General features: G+C 43.1%; 3 protein-coding genes across 6 annotated transcripts in view; 1 reads left to right on the forward strand and 2 right to left on the reverse strand.

The window, feature by feature from the left end:
* Window positions 1-10,692, reverse strand: part of KIF16B (kinesin family member 16B) — a 315,708-nt gene extending 305,016 nt beyond the window's left edge. For all 4 annotated transcript variants that reach the window (XM_050745331.1, XM_050745330.1, XM_050745327.1 and 1 more), the window contains exon 1: window positions 10,470-10,692. In XM_050745331.1, coding sequence (XP_050601288.1) covers window positions 10,470-10,516 — 47 coding nt within the window. In that variant the 5' untranslated portion in view covers window positions 10,517-10,692. The remainder of the gene's footprint in view (window positions 1-10,469) is intronic.
* LOC126929186 (eukaryotic initiation factor 4A-I-like) overlaps window positions 1-22,772 on the reverse strand; it is a 515,423-nt gene that overhangs the window by 392,225 nt on the left and 100,426 nt on the right. The window lies entirely within an intron of this gene.
* Window positions 1-22,772, forward strand: part of DSTN (destrin, actin depolymerizing factor) — a 1,228,633-nt gene that overhangs the window by 193,539 nt on the left and 1,012,322 nt on the right. The window lies entirely within an intron of this gene.

Here is a 22,772-nt window from a genome sequence, read left to right on the forward strand (position 1 = left end):
GTGTAATATTAAATAAACTGAATACACGGGAAAGAGCTGAAGCTGTCCTTCTCTACCCAGGCGCTTGCTCAGCCCTCTGTCACCCCTCGCGTCTTCCTAATACCCAGTAGGAGGATTGTCAAGATGCTCTTTTCCTCCTCACGGGGAACAATGTGAGACATGCAACAAATGCCACGACTAGGGATTCCCAATCCCTCACAAGCATCCACAGAAAGTGCGAGGCATGTGTGAAGCGTGAGGGGAGATACTTATTAATGCAACGAATACTTTCTGAGTGCTCATGTCTGCCCGGCACAGTGCCAGGCCCCGGGGAAACAGTCATGAGCAAGACCTACATGGTGACTGGCTCTCAGAGAGTTTGAGAGTTAATAAGCAAACAAAAAAATATATTCACACATACACACACACATACATTCATAAAATGGGGAATATTACCAAACCAGAAAATCAAAGTAAGGTAATAAAGCCTTCTCTGAAGATGGGCATATAAGACAGAACCTGATCCTTCTCTGAGACTCAGTTTCCCATCTATAAGACGAATCTAATGGTGTTCACCCCTATAGAACTGTTGTGAAGAAGTGAATTAGATAAAACAGCGCAGGATTTAGCAGAATTCCTAGCAAGTGAATGAGTGGCCAGAAATAGTAATTAGTGACCAAATTACTGATCAACCATTACATTGAAAGCGTTAACTTTCTCAATTTACTTTAAATTCTACATATCCCACTGAAATGTACTTAAAGAGTCTATGAATAAATGACGGATTACAGAAACAGCTATTTCCTCTCTTCTGGACAGCAACAATGAAAAATGAATAGATTTGGAAATGGACAGAGCAAAAACCACAAACGCTCAGCTTGCTCAGTGACTGAAAGCAAGCTCCCTGGCCCCACTGGTGGTTACCTCCTTTGTGCTTGGATGAATGTGCGGGCTAAGTCCAAGCCAGTGCTGACCAACCTCCCTGGAAGGATTTTTTCCCCTGTCTTTTTATAACTTGAACTTGAGGAAAGGCAGTCAAAGCCACCAAAATAAATCTCTCAGTCCTCAGGAAGGGGCTAAAACAGTATTACTTCTTTTCCCAGGCTATAGGTACAAGTATAATTAACATATTCTCTTTCACAAAACAAGCTTCAGTAAGAGGGCATCCCAATTCCAGAATATGCAAACACAAAGCTATCAAAATAACTTAGAAAAATAGTCAAGAAACAAGGAAGCATCATATAAATCAACTTTAAACCAAAGTGCTATAGATCACACAACTGGACATTTCTAAATAACTTCTCTCTCTCTGACAGGCAAAAAGAAACACGTACACACTCTATCTCTGCCATTGCACTCTCTCCCACTCCACTCTCACACTCACACACACAGTTTCTATGTTTAAAATAAAGCAATAGAAGTTTAAAACCAAAATATGTTTAGTAAACAGTCTAAGTCACTCAAGAGCACCTTTTAAACTACTAATACATCTTGTACAGGTGTATTTTGCACACAAAGATATTTTAAAATATTGCATAAGGAAAAACACCAGGCACTTGCATCACATTACTTATCAAGTTCACCTAAAACAAAGAAAAAACTTCCATGTGCTCCCAACTCAAGGAGTCAGCAACAGCAGCAACTCTCCCCTCCTTTCTCTTTCCAGCAGCGCCTTTCCTCCCCTTCTCCTCCAGCCTTCTTTCACCAACCCCCAACTCCCTGTTTTCTTTTTCTCTTCTTCAAAACAAAAAGAGACAAACAAACAAAAAAAATCTGTCTTCTGCTGAGCCTGGCTTTGTCATGTCCAGGTAAGGGCTGGGATCCAGGGATGTAGACCAGGCCATGCCTCAAACAAGGAGTAAAAAAGTTTCAAAAGATTATAGGAGTCAACCTCTGCACAGGTGCACGCAAACGAGGCTTTCTCCTTCCTTTCATCTCTCCATTAACTGGAAGGGCAGCAACAGGCCACCTCCAACGCCCTCACAGCCCAATCACACTGCACACACCTCCCACAAACATGGCACTGCCTCCCACCCCTCAACTAGAACAACTCCCTCCAGAGACTTGAGCCCGACCGCCTGACTGCAGCCTTCCGCACTGGCGACCTTCTCTCCTCCCAAGCCTTGAGCCCCTTGGTTGGGTGTGACATTCTACTCTCCTGCCTTCCTCCCTTCCTCTCTGCACGTCCCTTCTCTCTCCAACTTGATCCTCCACTCCTACCTCCCGAAATCTGGCTGTCAGTAACAATAGTGAGTATAAAAAATTATAGTAACTATGATTTAGTGGACAGTTATTATGTATTTATTTATTTCATCTGATCTCAACGACTTACACAGCATTATTTTACAGAAGTGGTTCTCAAATGTTGGGGCCTCAGGATGCTTTTATGGGCTTAAAAAATTACTGAGGAGACCCAAGAGCTTTTATTAACATCAATTATCTACTGATAGTTACCATATTAGAAATTAAAACTGTTAAAATTTTAAACAAAATGCATAGCCCACAGAGCCATGACATCATCACACATCATGCAGTTTCTGGAAAATTCAACTGTACCGTCACAAGAGAATGAAAAAATGAAATATAACATGTTAGTAGTACTGTGAAAACAGTTCTGACTTTGTGAACCCCTATAAAAGAGTCTCAGTGACACCCAGTTGTCAGTGACACCCAGTTGTCTCTGGGCCACACTTTGAGAATCACAGTTTTACAAAACAGAACCTGAGCCTTAAAGAGGAAAATCAGCTTGCCCAGTCACTCGGCTAGCCCACTGAAGGGCTCCAGCCTGAACCCGGCTCATGCAGCACTGCTGTTACCCTCTCTCTTTCTTCCTTACTGGGCTCTTCCTAGGAGACAGAACTCACTTCCACCACAGCAACTATCACCTTCCGGTGACCCACCTGCAAATGCACATCCGCAGAGCTGATAACTCACCTGAGTTTCTACTGCCCGGAGTTCCCACAAGCACCCCGAAACAAATCAACAGACCACCAAGCCCTTCCACCCACCCCGACCCGCGCAGGGCCAGCATCGGTGCCTTTGGGAAAGGTCATTCTTCCACTTAATAAGGCCCCAAGCCACTCAGAATCATCTTTGACTCCCCATTTCTCTATGTCCTGCTGACTGGTCTTTAGAATGTCTCTTGCAACTCCCAAAAGCAGAATATAGAAGTGTGTACATTATGTTCCTACACAAACGGGAAAAAGACTAGGTACAAATGCACCAAAAGTTTATGAGTAGTTAGCTCCAGATCGTGGGATTATAAGCAATTTGTGATTTGATCTCTTCGGTATATTTTTCTGCATAACACACGTTTCATAAGCATACATTATTTTCATAATCAGAAAACACAGTGATTGCTTCTTCAGGGCTTTGTTTGTAAGTTTTGCCCCTTGCCTCTGCCTTTTCCAATTACAACCAAGCCCAGAATCCGATCACCATGGGTCATATTTCAGTTCTCTTTACTGTCTGCCTGCACTGGTTGTCAGCACTCAGACAGACATCTTGAACCTTAGTCTTGTGTCACAGAGGGGTGGCAGGAAAGTCAGGGAGACAATAATGCATAAAAGGCACTTTGCACAGCCCTTGGCAAATGGTAAATAAAAGTTCACCGTTACTGGTGCTAGTATTATTATTTCCCTACACTGCTATTAGATGAAACTTCGGAAAACACTAAATGGCAAATGACAGCCCTGTTTTCGAACCATTAGTAGTTCACAATGCCTAATAATATACCTGATATTTACAGAACCCTTACTTTTGGACCCAACACTGTAAGAAATGCTACCTCACTCAATTACCATTTCAGCCCCACGAGGTGGTCCTATGGAGATCTCCATTTTACAGATGAAGAAACTGAGGCACAGACATGTTCAATAAAGTGCCAAGGCATGAAGCTAGAAAGTAAAAGAGCTGGAATTCAAGCCTTTATTCAGTCTTGTTGCACAAGAGAATTTTCCAGGATGGTGGATATATTTATATCTGCATTATTGAATATGCGTCTATTGAGCATTTGAAGTGTGCCTAATGCAATTAACTAAAATCCTTATTTTATTTTATTTTATGTTAACTTAAATAGTCACATAGATGGCCGACAGTTATCATACCAGCCAGCACAGGGATCTAGAGATGAAAAACCCAAATGCCCAGGCTTAACAAAGAAAAGTCCTCACAACACCCTGTCTACCAGACTTCCAACTAATTCTTACAAAATCTTCAATTTGTCTAAAATCATTAGTGAAGTAAACATGTTCCCACCTTCCAGCCACCCTCTGCCCACCTCTCGACTAAGTTTTCTGTACAATGAAAGGACTTTAGGAAGTTAGAGTAGGGGAGACTTGGGTTTAAATCCAGCATCACAGTATACTAGCTGTGTGACCTTGCGCAGTCTTATTTATTTTTGAGTAATCAATCTCCTTATTTCAGTCTCTGAGCCCTTGTTCCTCATCTGTAGAATGGGCTGACAATGTCAACTTCCAAAGAGTATCTGCCAAGCACCTAACAGAAATTATCTATAAGGTCACTCGTCATATCCCTTCAGGGCTCAACTCAAGTTCCACCCTCTTACCTAAAGAGACTGCAGAAGCCCTGGAGATCTCTTCCTCCAGCCTCCATAATTCCCTAGAGGTTCCATCTCAACCGTACACAGATTCTATTGTTATTTTTTTGTGTAGTGTGTTCTCCAATAGGCACTTCCCTGAGGCCACGGGCTTCTGTCATCTGTAAGCCCGAGGCAACAAGTCTCTACACAAAGGGCTCTGAAGGGAACCGGAGGAGCTGGCTCAATGCAGCATTATTATCTGAGGGGTCTCAGTCCCCCCTCTGTAAAACGGAGATAAAAAGTGAGGGCTTGGCAGGGCGCGGTGGCTCACGCCTGTAATCCCAGCACTTTGGGAGGCCAAGGCGGGCGGATCACGAGGTCAGGAGATCAAGACCATCCTGGCTAACACAGTGAAATCCCGTCTCTACTACAAATACAAAAAATTAGCCAGGCGTGCTGGCGGGTGCCTGTAGTCCCAGCTACTCGGGAGGTTGAGGCAGGAGAATGGGGTGAACCCAGGAGGTGGAGCTTGCAGTGAGCCGAGATGGTGCCACTGCACTCCAGCCTGGGCGACAGAGCGAGACTCCGTCTCAAAAAAACAAAAAACAAAAAACAAAAAAAAACAGTGAGGGCTTTTATCAGTCAGTCAATTGGTGGGAGGAAGAAATGCAATTGCCAAGGTAAAGAAATAAGCATAGGGCCGGGCTGGGCGCAGTGGCTCAGGCCTGTAATCCCAGCACTTTGGGAGGCCGAGGCGGGTGAATCACGAGGTCAGATCAAGACCATCCTGGCTAACACAGTGAAACCCCATCTCTACCAAAAATACAAAAAATTGGCTGGGCATGGTGGCGGGCGCCTGTAGTCCCAGCTACTTGGGAGGCCGAGGCAGGAGAATGGCGTGAACCCAGGAGGCGGAGCTTGCAGTGAGCCTAGATCGCCCCACTGCACTCCAGCCTGGTGAATAGAGCGAGACTCCATCTCAAAGAAAAAAAAAGAGCGTAGTACCTGGTACCTGGCAGTGCCTTGACAGATACCTCCTGTCCTTAATACAAGACATGTTTGTCCTCATCATCACTAACCTAAGAGGCTAACTATGAACTACTTTCCCTTTGACACTATCTTCTTTTCAAAAGGGGAAGACGTCAGTACACGCTAAAGATACCTAATCCAGGCAAAATGCCACTGGTGGTTTTTTTCTTCTTTTTTTCTCCTGAACTTGATAGACTTGACACTAGATTCTACCTGAGAGGCTAATCAGGAAGAAAGGCTGAGAACAGTAAGGAAAGAGAAAGAATGGGGTGAATTTGCCCTATCAGATAAGCAAGGACATTATAAAACATAGCTATAAAGCTGACACATCACCAGCACTCAGTAAATATTTTTTGGCATTTTTTAAATACTTGCTTTTGAATAAAGTTACAATTATTAAACTGTAAAAATAACAGTACTGACAACAAGCACTCTTCATGGCGCCCTTGCTGAACGCCAGGCTCTGTGTGGAGAGCTTTATCCACATGCGTTATCTCACCTGAACCCACAACAGTGTTTTTCACACCCAACTGCAACTCTTTTGTGGATCACACCTGTAATCCCAGCATTTTGGGAGGCCAAGGTGGGAGGATCACTTGAGCCCAGGAGTTTGAGACCAGCCTGGGCAACATAGGGAGACCCCGTCTCTATAAATAATTTTAAAAATTAGCTAAGTGTGGTGGTGTGCACTAACAGTCCCACTTACTCAGGAGCCTGAGGCAGGGGGATCACCTGAGCCCACCAGGAGGTGGAGGCTGCAGTGAGCCATGACTGCGCCACTGCACTCCAGCTTGGGCAATAGGGTAAGACCCTGTCTCAAAAAAAAAAAAAAAAAAAAAAAAAAAGGCATAGCTGTGACTGTCTTAAGAAACTGACTTTGACTTTGGGCAAGTTAACCATGTGCTATGATCTGAATGTTTGTGTCCCCCTAAAATTCAAATATTGAAACCTAACACCTCACTGAGATAGTATTAAGAGGTAGGGCCTTTGGGAGGTGATCAGGTCATGAGGTCCTTGTGAATGGGATTAGCACCCTTACAAAACAGGCCCAAGGGAGTCTGTTTGCTCCTTCTACCACGTGAGGACACAGCAGGAATCTACTATGTATGAGGACCTGGCTTTCACAAGATAGCCTATCTGCTGGCACCTTGATCTTGGATATCCCAAGCTTCAGAACTACGAGAAATAAATGCTTGTTGTTTATAAGCCACCCAGTTTATGGTATTTTGTTACAGCAGTCCAAATAGACCAAGAAACTATGTCTCCCAATCTGTACAATGGCATAACAATAATAGTCTCTACATGCCAAGATGTCTGCAAAGATTAAACTGGATTTTGTACCTGGAGCTGGGACCAGAGAGTCTGGCACAGAGTCAAGTCTCAATAAAAGTGGCTACTACTTTGCCTATGCAACAGAATCACTTCCGCATTAGAAATGAGTATTATTGCCACATAATTGAAAGCTACAAGGCAATAAAAATAATCTCATCACATCTTAGCCTGAATCAAGCACTCACATTCCTTACAACGCTGACTGATTACTGCAAAGGCCCCTAGTTTGGAAACTCAGTCAAACTCAACACTCCACCACCAGCAGTCCTTACTTTCCAATAACTCTGGGACTTGTTTCTCTGTAGGTTGCTTTCCCTTTGCCTGAGGCTCCACTACTCTAAAGATTACCATTAAAAAAATTATTAACAACTTCCTTCAATCCTCCTCACAACCAACTGAAACTTCTCCAGTGCCAATGAATTTTGTAGGTGACTTTTTAAAATTACCTAAATAAGCATTGCTGGGTCAATAATTAATTCTAAGTATTAATTATAAAACTACGCATGAGAAAAAAACAAACAGTAAAAAGAAAAAAATGCCTTTCACCTTTGCCAAATGGATTCATCATCAGTCCTCCTCTTTAGAGGTATCAGTGTTAGGTTTCTTATAAACCATTACATACAGATGAACCTGTGGGGGTGTGTGTGTGTGTATGTGTGTGTACATTTGTTAGCACACACATACACACAACTTTACTCCACTGTGGATATCTTGCTTTTCTCAATCCTCTACCTTGGAACTCTTTTAAGATCAACACCCTCTTTCTAAGAGTTGCATAACGTTCCACCAAATGATTTAGGCCGTAACTTAACAAATTTCCCAGTTTTGTATGTTAAGGTCATTTATGATTTTTTGTTATAAACAATGATGCAAAAATCATCATCTTTACACATAGATCTTTGTACGCAGAAATATAATCCATATAATAAAAATTAGAAATTAGAAAAACTAGAAACTGTCAGATCAAAGAGTTTATAGATTTCCAATTTTTTTAAGGGAAGCATTTTTTGCTTAAGTATAAAGATTTCTAATCTTGACAGCTACTGTCAAATTTCCCAATATGAAAGTTTCAGATGTTTTGATCCTTTATGCTTCTGTGACCAATGCAGAGGTGTCTGTTTCATCACTCCTCTACCAGCAATTGATGCTCAGTTAACATTTATCAATCTCGCTGGCTAAAAAATGGCATTTTATCACTATTATAGCATGCATGTCTTTCCTTATAAATTAGGTCAAGTATATTCAGTTGCCAATTTATATATCTCTTTCCACTCACTGCCAACTTCTGAATCATTGACTCTCCTTGAAAGTACTGTTGGGAAGGTTATCAAGTAGCCTTGTCTTTGAGACCAAGGACACCATCTTATTCTCATCATCCTGGCAATATTTGACACTAACCACCACCACCTCCTTCAGGATGCTCTTCTCCCTTTCCTGCCATGACTATTTGCTGTGCTGGTTCTCCTCTATGGACTGCAAGTCAATCTTCTCCCTGAAATCCTAAAGAGGGGGATATCCCAATGTCCAATCCCTGGCTCCCTTTTCTTCTCACGTAACATCCTTAAATTGTGGTTTATGTGCAAAAGATTTCCAAATGTCGATCCTCAAATCACCTGAGACCTAATCCCGCGTTTTCAGCTTTCTGCTGGACACCATCCCTCTGCAGAGGGATGGATGTCCTTCCCACACTTCAGATAATGAACAAGGTCAACATGCATGAAACACTTGCTCTGTGCTTGTACTTGACACGTATTGCATCTCATGTAACTCTCCACATCCAAGAGAGAACACACCAACTTCATTGTCCACCTTCCTCAATCTTTACTCACCTTCCTCAGCATCAAACCTCAGTTAATGATTCTACACTCGCATCTTTCCCCCTTCTTCCCATCCAGTGAGCTGCCAAATCCTGCCAATTCTGCCAGTGAATGGTCTTCGTGTAACTATCCTGCCTTCCCATTTCACCTCTGGCTCAGACTGCTGATCCCCTGCCTCTTACCTCAATCTTGACACCACCAGAGTTCTCTACTGAGAATATAAATAACATCACGTGAACCTGCCTCCTCAAAGCCCAAGGCCTCTGGACTTATTTCCTGCCATCCCTCCATGTCCCTGGGCTCCAGGCCTACACTGGCAAGGCACTGAACTCACAGTTCCTGTCCCAGCAGGCCCAATATTTCACAAGACTCATGCCAGTACATAATCCCTCTCTCACCAGATCACGGGCTCACCAGGTCTCATTCCCCTTGTACCCCAGAAAGCACCCAGCACAATGCTATGTGTTTGGTAGGTGCTTAACAAATACTTTCTAAAGTTACACAACACAATTTGCTAGCATATGCTCATATTATTCCAAAGGAGAAAAAGAACTTCCATATACATGAAAATCCATAATAAAGAAAAATCTTTGTGAAGTTTATCTTCTATGATTGAATGTACACAGAAACATAAATATTCCCTTAGAGCAAAAAAGTCAAACTCTTACTCTAAACCGCTTTAGAAATAACTCAAAAGTCACAAAAAGCATACTCTAAAAACATTGGGTTTTAATTATTACAAACCAAAATAATGATTTCCTACTTGCCAAGAGAAGAAACAGATTCAGATGAGTCAAATAAGGTTCCGGAAATCTTTTGATTTTATGGTCTTCAGATGCCCCAATCAGGCGTCAGAACTACCAAACATTAACCTCCACAAGTTGATATGACAAAAGCAAAAAAGGCCTATGTTAAGTCAAATATCCACCAACTTGGCAGAGAAGTCAATAAAATCAAATAGCTCTGTGTGAACCTCGCCTATCACCTTTGAGGACACATCCCATTTAGGTCTACTTCATTCTTTAAAGTCAAACCAATTTAAAAAGTAACTTTTCCAAAGAATCTTCCTAAACTGATTAAAAGAAGTCATTGAAAAGGGAGCACACACTATTTTTCAGTGAATGAAGATAAGGATTCTGAAAAGCATTACTTTGTAGAAATACATAACAAGATTAAATTTTGTGTGTAACACTCTTCCTCTCTCTTAATATCAGAATATTTCAAACACGTGTAAAGCGTCCTTGACTTTTTTCTAGGAGTCAGGACTTTGTCAGAGTTGTCTCTGACATAAAGTTAGGGACTGCTAAGTTATGGATTAGACATTCACGGAATCAAAATCATCTCTAACTGAAAGATTAAAAAGTAGCATGGTTAATTGTTAAGAGAACTTCTGAGTTGGTAGAAATGAGGGGTTCGCCTGACAGCTCGTGGTGCCCCCGTCAGCACTCTCACCATCCCCCCAACTATTTTACATCTTCATGGTAATGTTCCCTTGATGCTTTTTTAAAGGGGGAACAGGAAAAGCTCAAGTTAATAGGGTGGAGAGAGTTAATAGAATCTTCTCCTTTACCACCAGGGTCCTCTCCAGGGCAATGTGAACGGGACAGCAGTGCACGAAGTTCTCCAGGCCCCCAGAGGCCACAGCTTGGGCCCGGTGGGCCAGGACCAGCCGGTGACACTTTTAAGTCCAGGCTGGCTTTGGGGGAGCTGGAAACAGGCTTCCTCTGGGTGGGCGCGCGACAAGGGGGCGGGGCGCGGGCGGCCCCACTCACCTGCGATTCATGGGCCGGACCCTCACGGCCACCTTGACCGATGCCATCGCTCATCCCGACCCAGCCCGCGCGGGGTCCCACCAGCCCAGAACTCCGCGGTCGCCGGCGACGCTGGCAACTCAGATCCCGGCTCCCGCCCACTTCCCTCTCGCCCCCGCCCCTCCGCTCCCGGCCGGACCTGGAGTTCCGCGGCGGCCCCACCTGCCAGGCCACTGAGCATGCCCAGAGCGGCTCCGGCCCGCGTGATCCGTGCGCCGCGGTTTGGCGACGGCCGGGCGGCGCGGAGGGGCGGGGCCGCGGGGCCTGGGCGCCGCCTTCGGGATCCCCTAGTCTGGAAGGGCCACGTTGTGGACCGTGGCGCAGAGGTTATGGAGGGCGACCAGGGACGGATGGTTTCAGGAAAACTAGAACCCACCCTTACAGCCTGAAAAACTGGAGAGAAGAGGATCGCAGCAATTTAAAGCCAGCGGCAAGGATCACAGTCCTGGGGTCAGATGACCAAAGCCAGTTTTTCAGCCCTTAGCAAGGACCTGGCTTCACCCAGTCAAGCATGAGTTAACTCATCCATTTTACCCTCGAACAAACTGAGTCGCAGAGATGATCACAGCTTGTTAGTGGCGAACTCCGCTAGGGCCTTCTCTGCTACCCTAAGGAGCTCCAAGCGGTTAATAGGGTGTTGGATGTTTTAAATGTGTGCGGGAATGTCGTTATATTGGCTAGAATCAAACCTTATTTGAACTCGTTTTGCACTTTTGTTACACTTTAGTAATTTTTAGTTTTAATCATAAGGGAGTTAAAGGCGAAGACAACTGGTATCTTTTTTTTTTTTTTTTTTTTGAGACAGTCTTGCTCTGTCACCCAGTCTGGAATGTAATAGTGCGATCTCGGCTCACTGCAACGTCCACCTCCCGGGTTCAAGCGATTCTCCTACCTCACCCTCCCGAGTAGCTGGGACTACAGGCATGTGCCACTACGCCCGGCTGATTTTTGTATTTTTAGTAGAGACGGGGTTTCACCATGTTGGCCAGGTTGGTCTCGAATTCCTGACCTCAAATGATCCGCCCGCCTCAGCCTCCCAAAGTGCTGGGATTACAGGCGTGAGCCACCGCGCCAGGCCGACAACTGGTATCCTAAGGCTTAGAGCCTCTGGTAGAAGTGAGCTCCACCTCCTTTCCTGTGTAGAAAGTAAATGCATTCATTCACTGAATCGAGCATGCATGAAATCGTTTACACACACCCAGAAGCCCACCTGTGAGCCACAGGAGCAGCCCCTCCAAGAAGCCAAGCTATAATGGGGGACTCAAGCAATGGAGGCGGAGCTCCTGTTTTTAAGTCCTAGCTCCAACACTAGCCTTGTCAGCCATCCATTTTGAATTACTGGGCGCCTCTGAGGCTTCTTGCCTCATCTGCAAATCAGGAACAACGGCATAGAGTTGGTGAACGCATCAAGTGGGATGATGTATGCAAATACGCAACCCACTTACACAAAGAATTATCTTCCCATAACCTTCCCTGGATCCCTAGGGCCAGCAGGGATCATAGCATCCCTTTGTTTCTAGAGCGCGGAAATCACTGGGTTTTCCCTGTCTGGAGCAGAGCTGGGTGCGAATTTGACCAATGGGTGGCAGGAACACCCGGAGCAGGATATTAAGGAGCGGGCGAGCGGGCCAAGCATGCGCAGTAGCGGGGGGTTGGTTTGAGAAGCCGCCAGGGAGCCAGCGCGGCGCCCTAGCTGCGGGTGGCAGGGGAGGGGCCCGCCTTATATGGGAGCTGCGTGGGGACAAACTGTGCGGGCCCAACGCGCGGAGCCGAGAGACCTCCACTCCTGCTCCGGGTCACTCCGGCCACTTGGGGGGCGTCGGCGCGCAGACGCTGGCCAGTTCAGTATTCAAACTTTTCAGGAGGAGTGCTAGCTTACTCATGACAGCGATTTTCTGTATCGGGGTTTCACTGGTCGGTAGTTTAGCAGGTTTTGCTCATTCATTCGTTAATGTAATTCCAACAACCTACATGTGTTTATAAGCACCCTGTCCATCCACGACTTTGCCGTCTGACACAAAACGGACCATCGCCCACCGGCAGACGCTTTAGACAACAAACAGCATGCCTGGAGCTTTTCAATAGGAGGCAGTAAGGCTTGATCATCGCAGACGATATGGAACGGGGACTTTCTTAGCAGAAAACATTTCTATTAGAGCGTGAAGGAAGTTTCTGAAAGGGAAGATTATTATAAGATAAGGGGTTTGCTCATCTTCTCAAACTTTAGTGTGCCTACTTTGAAGTGCTTTGCAAACTTGAATGTTTAAAGGAATCACCTGGCGGTCTTGTGCAACTGCGGCTTCTTATGGGCAGGTCGGAGGGGAAGCCTGAGACGTGGCATTTCCAGCACGTTCGGGGAGTAAAGATGCTGCCCGCTGCCACCCTCCCTGCAAGGAGGCAGGGGATAGATGACCTCTACGCAAACTGTGAGAGCTTAAAATACTGATAGTGAAAAACAGTTACAGAAGCTCTAGGCCGGGCACGGTGGCTCATGCCTGTAATCCCAACACTTCGGGAGGCCAAGGAGGATGGATTGCCAGAACTCAGGAGTTCGAGACCAGCCTGGGCAACACGGTAAAACCCTGTCTCTACGACAAAACAAAACAAACAAAAAACAAGCCACTCATGGTGGCGTGTGCTTGTAGTCCCAGCTACTCAGGAGGCTGAGGTGGGACAATCGCTTGAGCATGGGAGGCGGAGGTCGCAGTGAGCCAAGATGGCACCGCTGTACTCCAACCTGAGGGACAGAGACCCAGTCTCAAAAAAAAAAAAAAAAAAAAAAAACAACTCTAAATCCGGGGCCCAAAAGGTCAGTAATAGAATTTAGGGATCCATATCAGTCATGTACTGATGCATAAAAATAATTGCCAAAAATGTGGAGGCTTAAAACAAAAACCAGTTATTATTTCTCTCAATTCTGTGGGTTGCTGGTGTCACCTGTGCTTTGTGGCTGGGGTCTAGGCTCAGCTGGGGTGAGGAAAAGTTGATGCATTTTGCTTTTTCATCCTCAAAAAGTTTAGACCAGTTTCCAGGTTTCTGGCGGCAGCGAGACACGCCTCCAGGAGAGCAAGCCCTATGCACAAGCCTTTGTTGAACTTTCACTGACCAAAGGCAGTCACATGGCCACGCCCAGTCAATGTAGGAGGGGCCCCCCAAAGAAGGGGTGGGTACTCAGGCGAGTCACTAAATAACAAACCTACCTTAAGATCACATTTCTTTCTAACATTTTGATAGTTATAGTTCAGTATAATTGATTTTCCTTGTAATCCCGTGTATTTTATTTTATGCATTTTAAAATGTTATTCTGAAAATGTTACTCTCACCAAACAACCCAAAGGGTCCACGGCATAAAAAAGGTTTAAGAATCTATGATTTTAAAATTCAATTGGATGAATAAAAGACATTTTTATTTTTATTTTGTGTGTGTGTGTATATATATATACTTTTTTTTTTTTTTTTTTTTTTTTGAGACAGAGTTTTGCTCTTGTTCCCCGGGCTGGAATGCAGTGGTGCGATCTCGGCTCACTGCAACCTCCACCTTCCGGTTTCAAGCGATTCTCCCACCACCAAGTGCCCACCACCAAGCCCAGCTAATTTTTGTATTTTTATTAGAGACGGGGATTTCATCATGTTGGACAGGCTGATCTCGAACTCCTGACCTCGTGATCCGCCTGCCTCTCCCTCCCAAAGTGCTGGGATTACAGGCATGAGCCACCAAGCCCGGCTGACATTTTTGTTTTGTCAGAAGGTTGAATTGTGATGGGAAGGAGAAGAGAAAATTCTGAGATCTGGATTAAAACCCAAATGGTCTCAAGATGCATATGTGAGGTGGGGGATGTGGTTGTTTAGTTTGTTTTGATGTAGTTTATTTTGGTCTTCATTTATTGACATTTTTTTCCTGATGTTTAGCAATCTCTTTTTTAAAACTTCTTTTCAAATTTTTTTTAATCTCTATTTTAAAAACTTTTTTAATTGCCAAAAACTTTTCAGTGACTTAAACTCTCTGAGTCTTAGCTTCTTCATTTCGAAGTGAAATAGCACTGTAATAGAATGTTCACCACCTCAAAATATTTGAATCATCAGGGAATACTGTCATCAGAAGAAAAATACTGTATTTTTCATGAGCTGTGCTTTTTCTTCATCCTAGCCTCTGAGGAATAAAATTGATTTACTTTCTTACAAACATGACTTTTTGAAAATCTTGATGAACATCAGACTGGAACACTTCAATTGGGATAAAGGATATAACTGACACCTCATAAACCCATCCATTTCCCTATGTGCTAGAAGTACTGACCATAAGCATTATATCACATGATACACTTAATATCTGTTACAGGAGTGCCTTACACCAAGGGACTTAAGTTGAATTTAAGAGTTATGTGGTTAGCCAAAGAGAAAAACAAGTGTTTTCTGGGTTTTCAAATAAATGTATAATAAATAATAGTACCAGAGACAGAAATCACAGATACCAAGTCCAAACCCAGCACCCTTTTGTTTTTTTTCTTTTTGTTTTTTTTTTTTTTTTTTTTTTTTTTTTTGACAAAGAGTCTTGCCCTGTCCCCCAGGCTGGAGTGCAGTGGTGCTATCTTGGCTCACTGCAACCTCCACCTCCCGGGTTCAAGCAATTCTCCTGCCTCAGCCTCCCAAGTTGCTGAAATTACAGGTGCCTGCTACCACACCCGACTAATTTTTGTATTCTCAGTAGAAATGGGGTTTCACCATGTTGGCCAGGCTGGTCTCAAACTCCTGGCCTGAAGTGATTCACCTACTTCGGCCTCCCAAAGTGCTGAGACTACAGGTGTGATCTACTGCTCCTGGCCTGCGATTTTCACTTTCTAAGTCACAAAATTTAAAGTATATTTAGAATCTTCTAAAATACTAAACATTAAAAGCAGGGATAATTTGAAAAAGTATGCTTTAGGGTCAGATAGAAAATCTGAACTCCAAAATCACAGTAAAGATAATCGCAAAAATCATACTAAGTAATTTTAGTAAAGCTTTAGGCAGGTAGCCACCAATGCCTGCTTTCTTTTACAGCAAAAGTGAATAAAGAAATTACAGTAGATTCAATTTAATAGATGCTATCACCCTAAATCATAGTCATTTTATATGCTAAGATAAAAAAGATTGTTTTCAATTGCATCTAACTATATGCAACTATATATATAAAACTGTATGGTCATAAATAGTTCAGAACTGATAGACTTTGTAGAGTCTGTGGCCTCATTTTAACTTCAAAAGAGTGAGAAACCATATTTATTTAAAGGGATAGGGAAAAGTTTCATGGATGAATTAGTTTTGGAGATCGGTCTTGCAGGAGGGACAGAATTTGAACCCCCTAAAGCAGAGGAAATTCCTTGAACAAATGTTTAGTGTTGGAAAAACAAGTCCTGCTTCTGGAATAGTGAGAAAGCCTCTTTGCCTGAAACACAGAGTAAAGTTTAAAAATCGTCGTAAATGCTTCTCTTCCCCGGACTCATACCTTGCAATGTCATTTTGCAGCTCCCCTCAAGAAGTGGAATCTCTCTCCACCTCTTCAATATGGCTGGCCCTGGAACTTGCCTTGGCACACAGAATGCAGCAGAATTGGCTTCATATCGTTTCTAAGCCTTGGCCTCAGAGGCCTTGCATGCTTCCTAACTCTGGCTCTAGGAAACTTGTTGCTGTCAAGTGAGCAAGCCCAGGCTAACCTGCTGAATGCTGGTGTGTCCCAGTCAAATTCAGCCCTGCAACCAATAGCCAGCCAGCTACCAGACGTGTGAGTGGGCCACGTCACTCCAGCCAACCTCCACCAAGACATCAGATGTATGAGTGACAACAGCCCAGAACGACCGAGCCCATCCAGAGCAGCTGAATGACCAAGCTGACCAGTAGACTTAGGAGCAGTAAACGGATGATTGTTATGGAAGCCGTTCTGTTTGGGTGTGTGTGTTATTGCTTGCATCCAAAAACATCCTATGTCATCTAATGGGAAAAGGTCCTGCTCAAGGACTTTTGCAGCTGTAGTTGGGCACCAGAAGTGTCTTTGTGGTCATTTCTTACTCTATACATGAGGAGATCAAGGCTCAGACCAGGTAGTGTGACTGTGGATGACACTTCCCTTATCCTTCTGTGGCACTTAAATCAATGAAGCAGGTTCACAGAAGCATGCATGCTCACCAAACACAGTATTTGCATTCCTGCCTCCAAACCTTTGCTCCACCCGTGCATCCAGTAAGAATGCCTACTTCTCTCCTCCTCTCCTCTGTCTAGTTTTTTCTTTGAGTTCTACCTTCTCCAGTCTTCCTCCACTGCACCAACCCACGGTGATCCCCGTCTCTTCCAAATGCTTTGTAACATGGTAGGCACCACTCGCTTGTGACTCATTGGAGCATTTTAAAACTCGGTTTTCTGTGTCTCTCTTCCAATAAAATTACACATTTTTTGAGGGTAAAAAGCAGGCCTAATAGTTCTCTGTACTCCCAGTAGTGCCAGCGTGGTAAAAATTTAACTTGACAATTAGCAAAACCAATAAATTCATTATACTATTCTGTTCCTGTAGGTAACCAGTATATGAATATGGATTCCTATGTGATGATTTTCTGGCCGATTTTGTCCCCTTTTTTTTTTTTTTTTTTGTTACTTTAAACAGGCCATAACATAAAGGTTATGTCATTTGTTACTGTCAAGCTTAATTAAGCCCATTATAATTCGTTAACCCCTGTGCTTGCTTTGTAATTAACATTGATTAACACAAACAAGTACAAAATAGGCCATCAGCACTCTCCAGAAGTGCTGATTACAATTATATTGGTAATTCAATACAGTAGAGAAGATGGCAGGATAGTAACTTGCAATCTCTTCACATAAGGAGACAAATGCTACCGTGCAAAACTAAGCCAAGAAACAAAATACTTTCCTCATCCGACTCACCCATTCAACCCTTACCCTGTTAACTCACCCTATGACTGTGTAAACCTCCAGTAAGATTACTGAAGGCACAGCTCCAAGTAACTCGCTTAATTGCATTCCTGGGACAAAAGAGGGAAGCGCTTCAAAGCTGATGGACAGATGGTAGAGTGTCCAGTCACAGCAAAGCAGGCCCCGAGGCTCATGACAGACAACTCGGGGGCTGAGATCTCATTTGTAGTTCTGGGATAAAGTCCAGGGTTTGATGGCAGCAGGCTGACGTGTAAAGATGCTCAACAATGCACACCCCAGAGACATTGAATCTGAAAAGCTTGGAGTGAATAACAATCTGGAAATGAACTCTGTCTGCCTATTCACCATTCCCCCTACAAAAAATTCCTATATTCCAGATGGTGTTCAAGTTCCCTTTCCCCAGGACCTCAGCAGTCAGTCAGGGAGCTACTCCTGCAATCCATGTGAGGGAAGTTCACCATGCGCACATGGGAATGCAGTAGATTGCCAATAGGGATGCCACACCTTTGCACTTCCTCATATTTCCAGAAACAAAGCTGAGGTGCCCAGGAACTGCAGTAGTTTTTCTTCTGTGTAAAATAAGCAAGGAGGACTCTGCCCCACTGCACTCCAGGGAAGGATTAAGAGAATTGATATCATCCAAATCAATTGGCCCTGTGCAGATGACTTGATAATGAGGCCATTGAGTTTTTATGGTTCACTGTTATTGCTACAAAAATTATGCTACAGAAATCATTCAAATGCTCAAAAAGGAGCATTAGTAGGAAACAGCGTGCTCCAAAGTTGTTGCTGAGAGGTGTGTAATGTTCCTGAAGATCCCCGAGGTACTAAGACTTCTGTGTACATGAATGACTCATAGAGAAGAAATGCACCAGATGAAAATATATGGAGAAGTTTGCCGAAGGTCATATAACTTGTAAGTATTACAGCCAAGGTCTGAACCCTGATATCTGTGTCCTTATAGCTCAGGCCTTTTCCTTCAGCCCCTCCTTCTCAACAGAGCTGTGTTGGAGAAATCACTAGAAATGGAAGAGTCAGAAGAAGAACTGAATAAAGCGATAGGGGAAAAACAAATACATGTTGATACAAAGGGTCAGCCTTAAGCAAGACTGTGACATTGATGCAGCACAGAAAAGCCTCAAAATTGGGACTTAGCCCAGGAGGGTTCTTGGCTTCACCCAGGAAAGAATTCAAGGGTGAGCTGGTAGTGTTAGATTGCAACTATTACTGCAGTGGCAGTGTACAGCAGTAGCAGAGGCACTGCTCCTTGTGGAGCCGGGATACCCCATAGCCACTGTGCCCAGAGTAGCGGCTCAGAGGCAGTTCTGTACTCATATATATAAAACCACTTTTAATTACATGCAAATTAAGGGGTGGTTTATGCAGAAGTGTCTAGGAAAGTGTGGTAACTTCTGGGTTGTTGAGTTGTTGCCATGGAAAGGGGTGATAACTTCTGGATGTTGCCATGGCACACTGATGGGTGTGTCTTATACAAAGCTGGTCCTCATTTTGGTCCAGTGTCCCAGCCCCACCTCTGGAGTTGAGTCCTGCCTCCTACCTCAACTTTGGTGACATTTGTCTTTGGTGGCCACAACCTTTCTTTCTGCCATTATCAAGCACCATACTCAAGGTCCCATATCCATCCCAACAGGGTTGTAGACAGTCATTTGATCCTTTTCCTCAGCATGCTATTTTCTCTCCCTCATACACACACACACAGACACGCACACATGCACACACACAAACACACACACTCTCTCTCTCTTTTGTTGTTGCTAGTATAAGTTACAACCAGACTTTTTTTTTCATTTATTTTTTAAAATAAGATGTGAAATACATTCAGTGGTGCGCATAAAGTGCACAAATATTAAATGTTCAACTGGATGAACTATTTCATATGTATATACCCATGTAACCACCACAGATTCAGAATGTTTCTACATTCCTAGAAAGCTCCCTGAAAGTACAGGCTTTTTATTTTAAAGTCAGTTGTATTGGGATATCAGTTTCATATAGTTATATTCAGAGTTCTTAGTATGCAGTTTTATGAGTTTTAACAAATGCATACATTTGTGTATGCATACCAATATAGTCAAAATATAGAACAGTATCATCACCCCAAAAATGTCCCTGCACCCCTTTGGAGTAAATCTCTCCCAGCCCCTGCCAACCACTAATCTGCTTTCTGTTCCTACAGTTTGTCTTTTGTAGGATGTCACATAAATGGAATCATATATTTTGAGTCTGACTTCTTTCACTTAGTATAATACATTTGAGACTCATCCATGTTTCAATAGTTCCTTTTATTACTGAGTAGTATTTAATTTACCACAGTCTGTATGTCCATTCACAAGTAAAAGGACATTTGGGTGTCTCCAACTTTTGACAATTATGAATAAAGCCACAACAAACATTCACATGTAGGGTTTTGTTTGAACCTAAGTTTTCATTTCTTCGGGGCAAAAACCAAGGAAATCAAATTTCTTGGTCTATGCCAATTACCTGTTTAACTTAAAAAAAAAAAAAAAAAGCAAAAACATTCCCTGGAGTGAGTGTACCGTTTTGCATTTACACCAGCAATGTATAAGAATCTTCCTTCTCCATATTCTCACCCGCAGTGGGGATTGCCAATTTTTTTAAGTCATTTTACCAGGTGTGCACGGATTTTTGAAGCTGCATAACATGTTCATAGCATGTTTATTGTCATCTTCAGAGAAGACTTACGTTCAGTCTTAAACATCTAACTATTTATATGAGAGCAACTTGGCTCATACTAAATAGGCAGTTCATATTAACATTCCTAACTAGAGTTACTTTTACTTATTCAGTCAAATTGATTACTCATTCATATCATAAGCAGTATCTATGCCAATTTCCCTAACACACTTAAAAGCAAAACTTCTGATTCACACCTGCTGCTGTCCTACAAGATATGCCTGAAAGATATGGCTCCTCACTTCTTTTCGGCACCTTTAAAACCCTCAGCCACCTTCCTCTAATCACCCTTGTTTAGGTGTGTTTTCCGTACCAAGAAAATGAAACATCCCTCCAGCTCCTACATTCAAAAATACATCTATTGTGGAAATCCACTGGGGTGTCTCCATAAAAATACATACACACACACACACACGTATATATGTGTGTATACATATATACATATGTGTATACATATATGTATGCATATATGCATATATATGTATATATGTATGTGTATATATATTATATATATGCATAGCTCACTGCTAGGCTGGAGAAGAAAAAAATGCTTCAATTCAGTAAACAAATTATCACTCAGTGACTTGCTAGAAAATTCAACCACTTTCCTACTCAGTCCTCAGTATGCACATGACCACACACTGCAATTCTCTAGAAGTAACCACTGACGATTTTTCTGTCTCAGGCAGAAGCATACATAGTCAGAACCTGGTCTTCTCAGATTTGTCATACAAATTCCTCTTGGCCTGTTGCTACTTTCTGGATTTCATTGCTAATGCCTTATTCATTTGCATCAGCCTCTCTCATCTGCTGGTGCCAACAGGATGCTATCTCCAATTAGGCTGTGATACATGTGCTACTTCCTAAACATTGCTTACGTCCCTCGTTCCCTGCACCCGCCCCACCAGCTATTTCTGTCTGTCTCATTCCCAAACAGGTGAACATACTGGACATCTCAGCTACATATTTTAATTTTTTAAACGTTATTATTTACTTTAAATAACGCATGCAAAAGAACAAAAAGGTACAAAAAAGTGCTAGAGTTGGCAGTCTCTCTTCCATTCCTTTCCCTAGCTCTCCAGTTCTCTTGCTCAGAGGTAACTCCTGTTACCAGTCTCTTGTACCATTCCAGAAAGAGAGATTTTATCTACTTACAAACATATCATCTCGATATTTTTATTCTTTGCACAGATGGTAACAAGCAATAACAACCTTTTAGAAACTTGTTTCACATAAAATCAGTATCTTGTAAAGCATTTCATTTCACTATATCTGGGTATTCTACATGTATACCTCAATAGATTTGATTCATTCTTTTTAAGAGTTGTGTAATATTCAATGTTGTGTATATAACATGATTTATCAAAAACTTTTATCTAAAGTAATGATTTAGTGTTTTAAGGAAGATAGAAGTTCAGGCTGGGCGCAGTGGCTCATGCCTATAATCCCAGCACTTTGGGAGGCTGAGACGGGCAGATCACCTGAAGTTAGGAGTTTGAGACCAGCCTGGCCAACATGATGAAACCCCATCTCTATTAAAAATACAAAAATTAGCCAGGGATGGTGGCGCAGACTTGTAATCCCAGCTACTCAGGAGGCTAAGACAGGACAATGCTTGAACCCGAGAGGTGGAGGTTGCAAAGAGCCAGGATTGCGCTGCCACTGCACTCCAGCCTGGGCAACAGTGTGAGACTCCATCTCAAAAAAAAAAAAAAAAAAATAGAAAAGTTTATTTTGTGTACAAAATGAGCAGAGTTGGGGTAACTCAGGGCTGCTGTAGGCAGCTACAGTCTCCAAAACCGAAGCTCTTTCTGTCTCATTGTTCTTCTGTTCTCAGTGTATCACTTTCTTCTCGTGTTGGAAAATGGCTGCTTAAGCTCCAGGCTTCACTTCTGCATTTCAGCCAGGGGAAAAACCAACATGTTCCCTCATGAGAAGGACACCTCCCAACTTTCAGTTTTATCTCATTTTACGAAACACACAAAGGAGGATAGAAAATGCAGTCACAATCCAGGATACCTGTTAAAAATGTGGGACTCTATTAAGAAGGAAAAAGGAGAGAATGAATATTGGGGTATAACAATTAGTTTCTGCCCAGAATTATTGCTTATCTTTTGTTCTTACCTTAAGTGCTGAAGTAGGTTTTCTTTTGGGTGCAACATTTCTTTTTCTTTTCTTTCTTTTTCTTTTTTTTTTTTTTTTTTTTTTTGAGCTAGAGTCTCACTGTGTCACCCAGGCTGGAGTGCAGTGGCATGATCTCAGTTCATTGCAACCTCCACCTCCCGAGTTCAAGCGATTCTCCTGCCTTGGCCTCCTGAGTAGCTGGGACCACAGGTGCAGGCCACAGATGTGGGCCACCACGTCCAGCTAATTTTTTTGTATTTTTGGTAGCAACGGGATTTCATCATGTTGTCCAGGCTTGTCTCGAACTCCTGATATAAGGGATCCACCTGCCTCAGCCTCCCAAAGTCCTGGGATTACAGGCGTAAGCCACTGCACCTGGCCTTGAGGGCAACATTTCACACTGTGTTGGCGGGGGGCGGGGGAGTCCATAGAATTTCTGGGTTACAGGGTGTGTGCCTTTTAATTTTCATGGATATTATTACCAATTACCATTTATTGACA

The sequence above is a fragment of the Macaca thibetana genome, chromosome 10, assembly GCF_024542745.1.
Source record: "Macaca thibetana thibetana isolate TM-01 chromosome 10, ASM2454274v1, whole genome shotgun sequence".
Taxonomy (NCBI): domain Eukaryota; kingdom Metazoa; phylum Chordata; class Mammalia; order Primates; family Cercopithecidae; genus Macaca; species Macaca thibetana.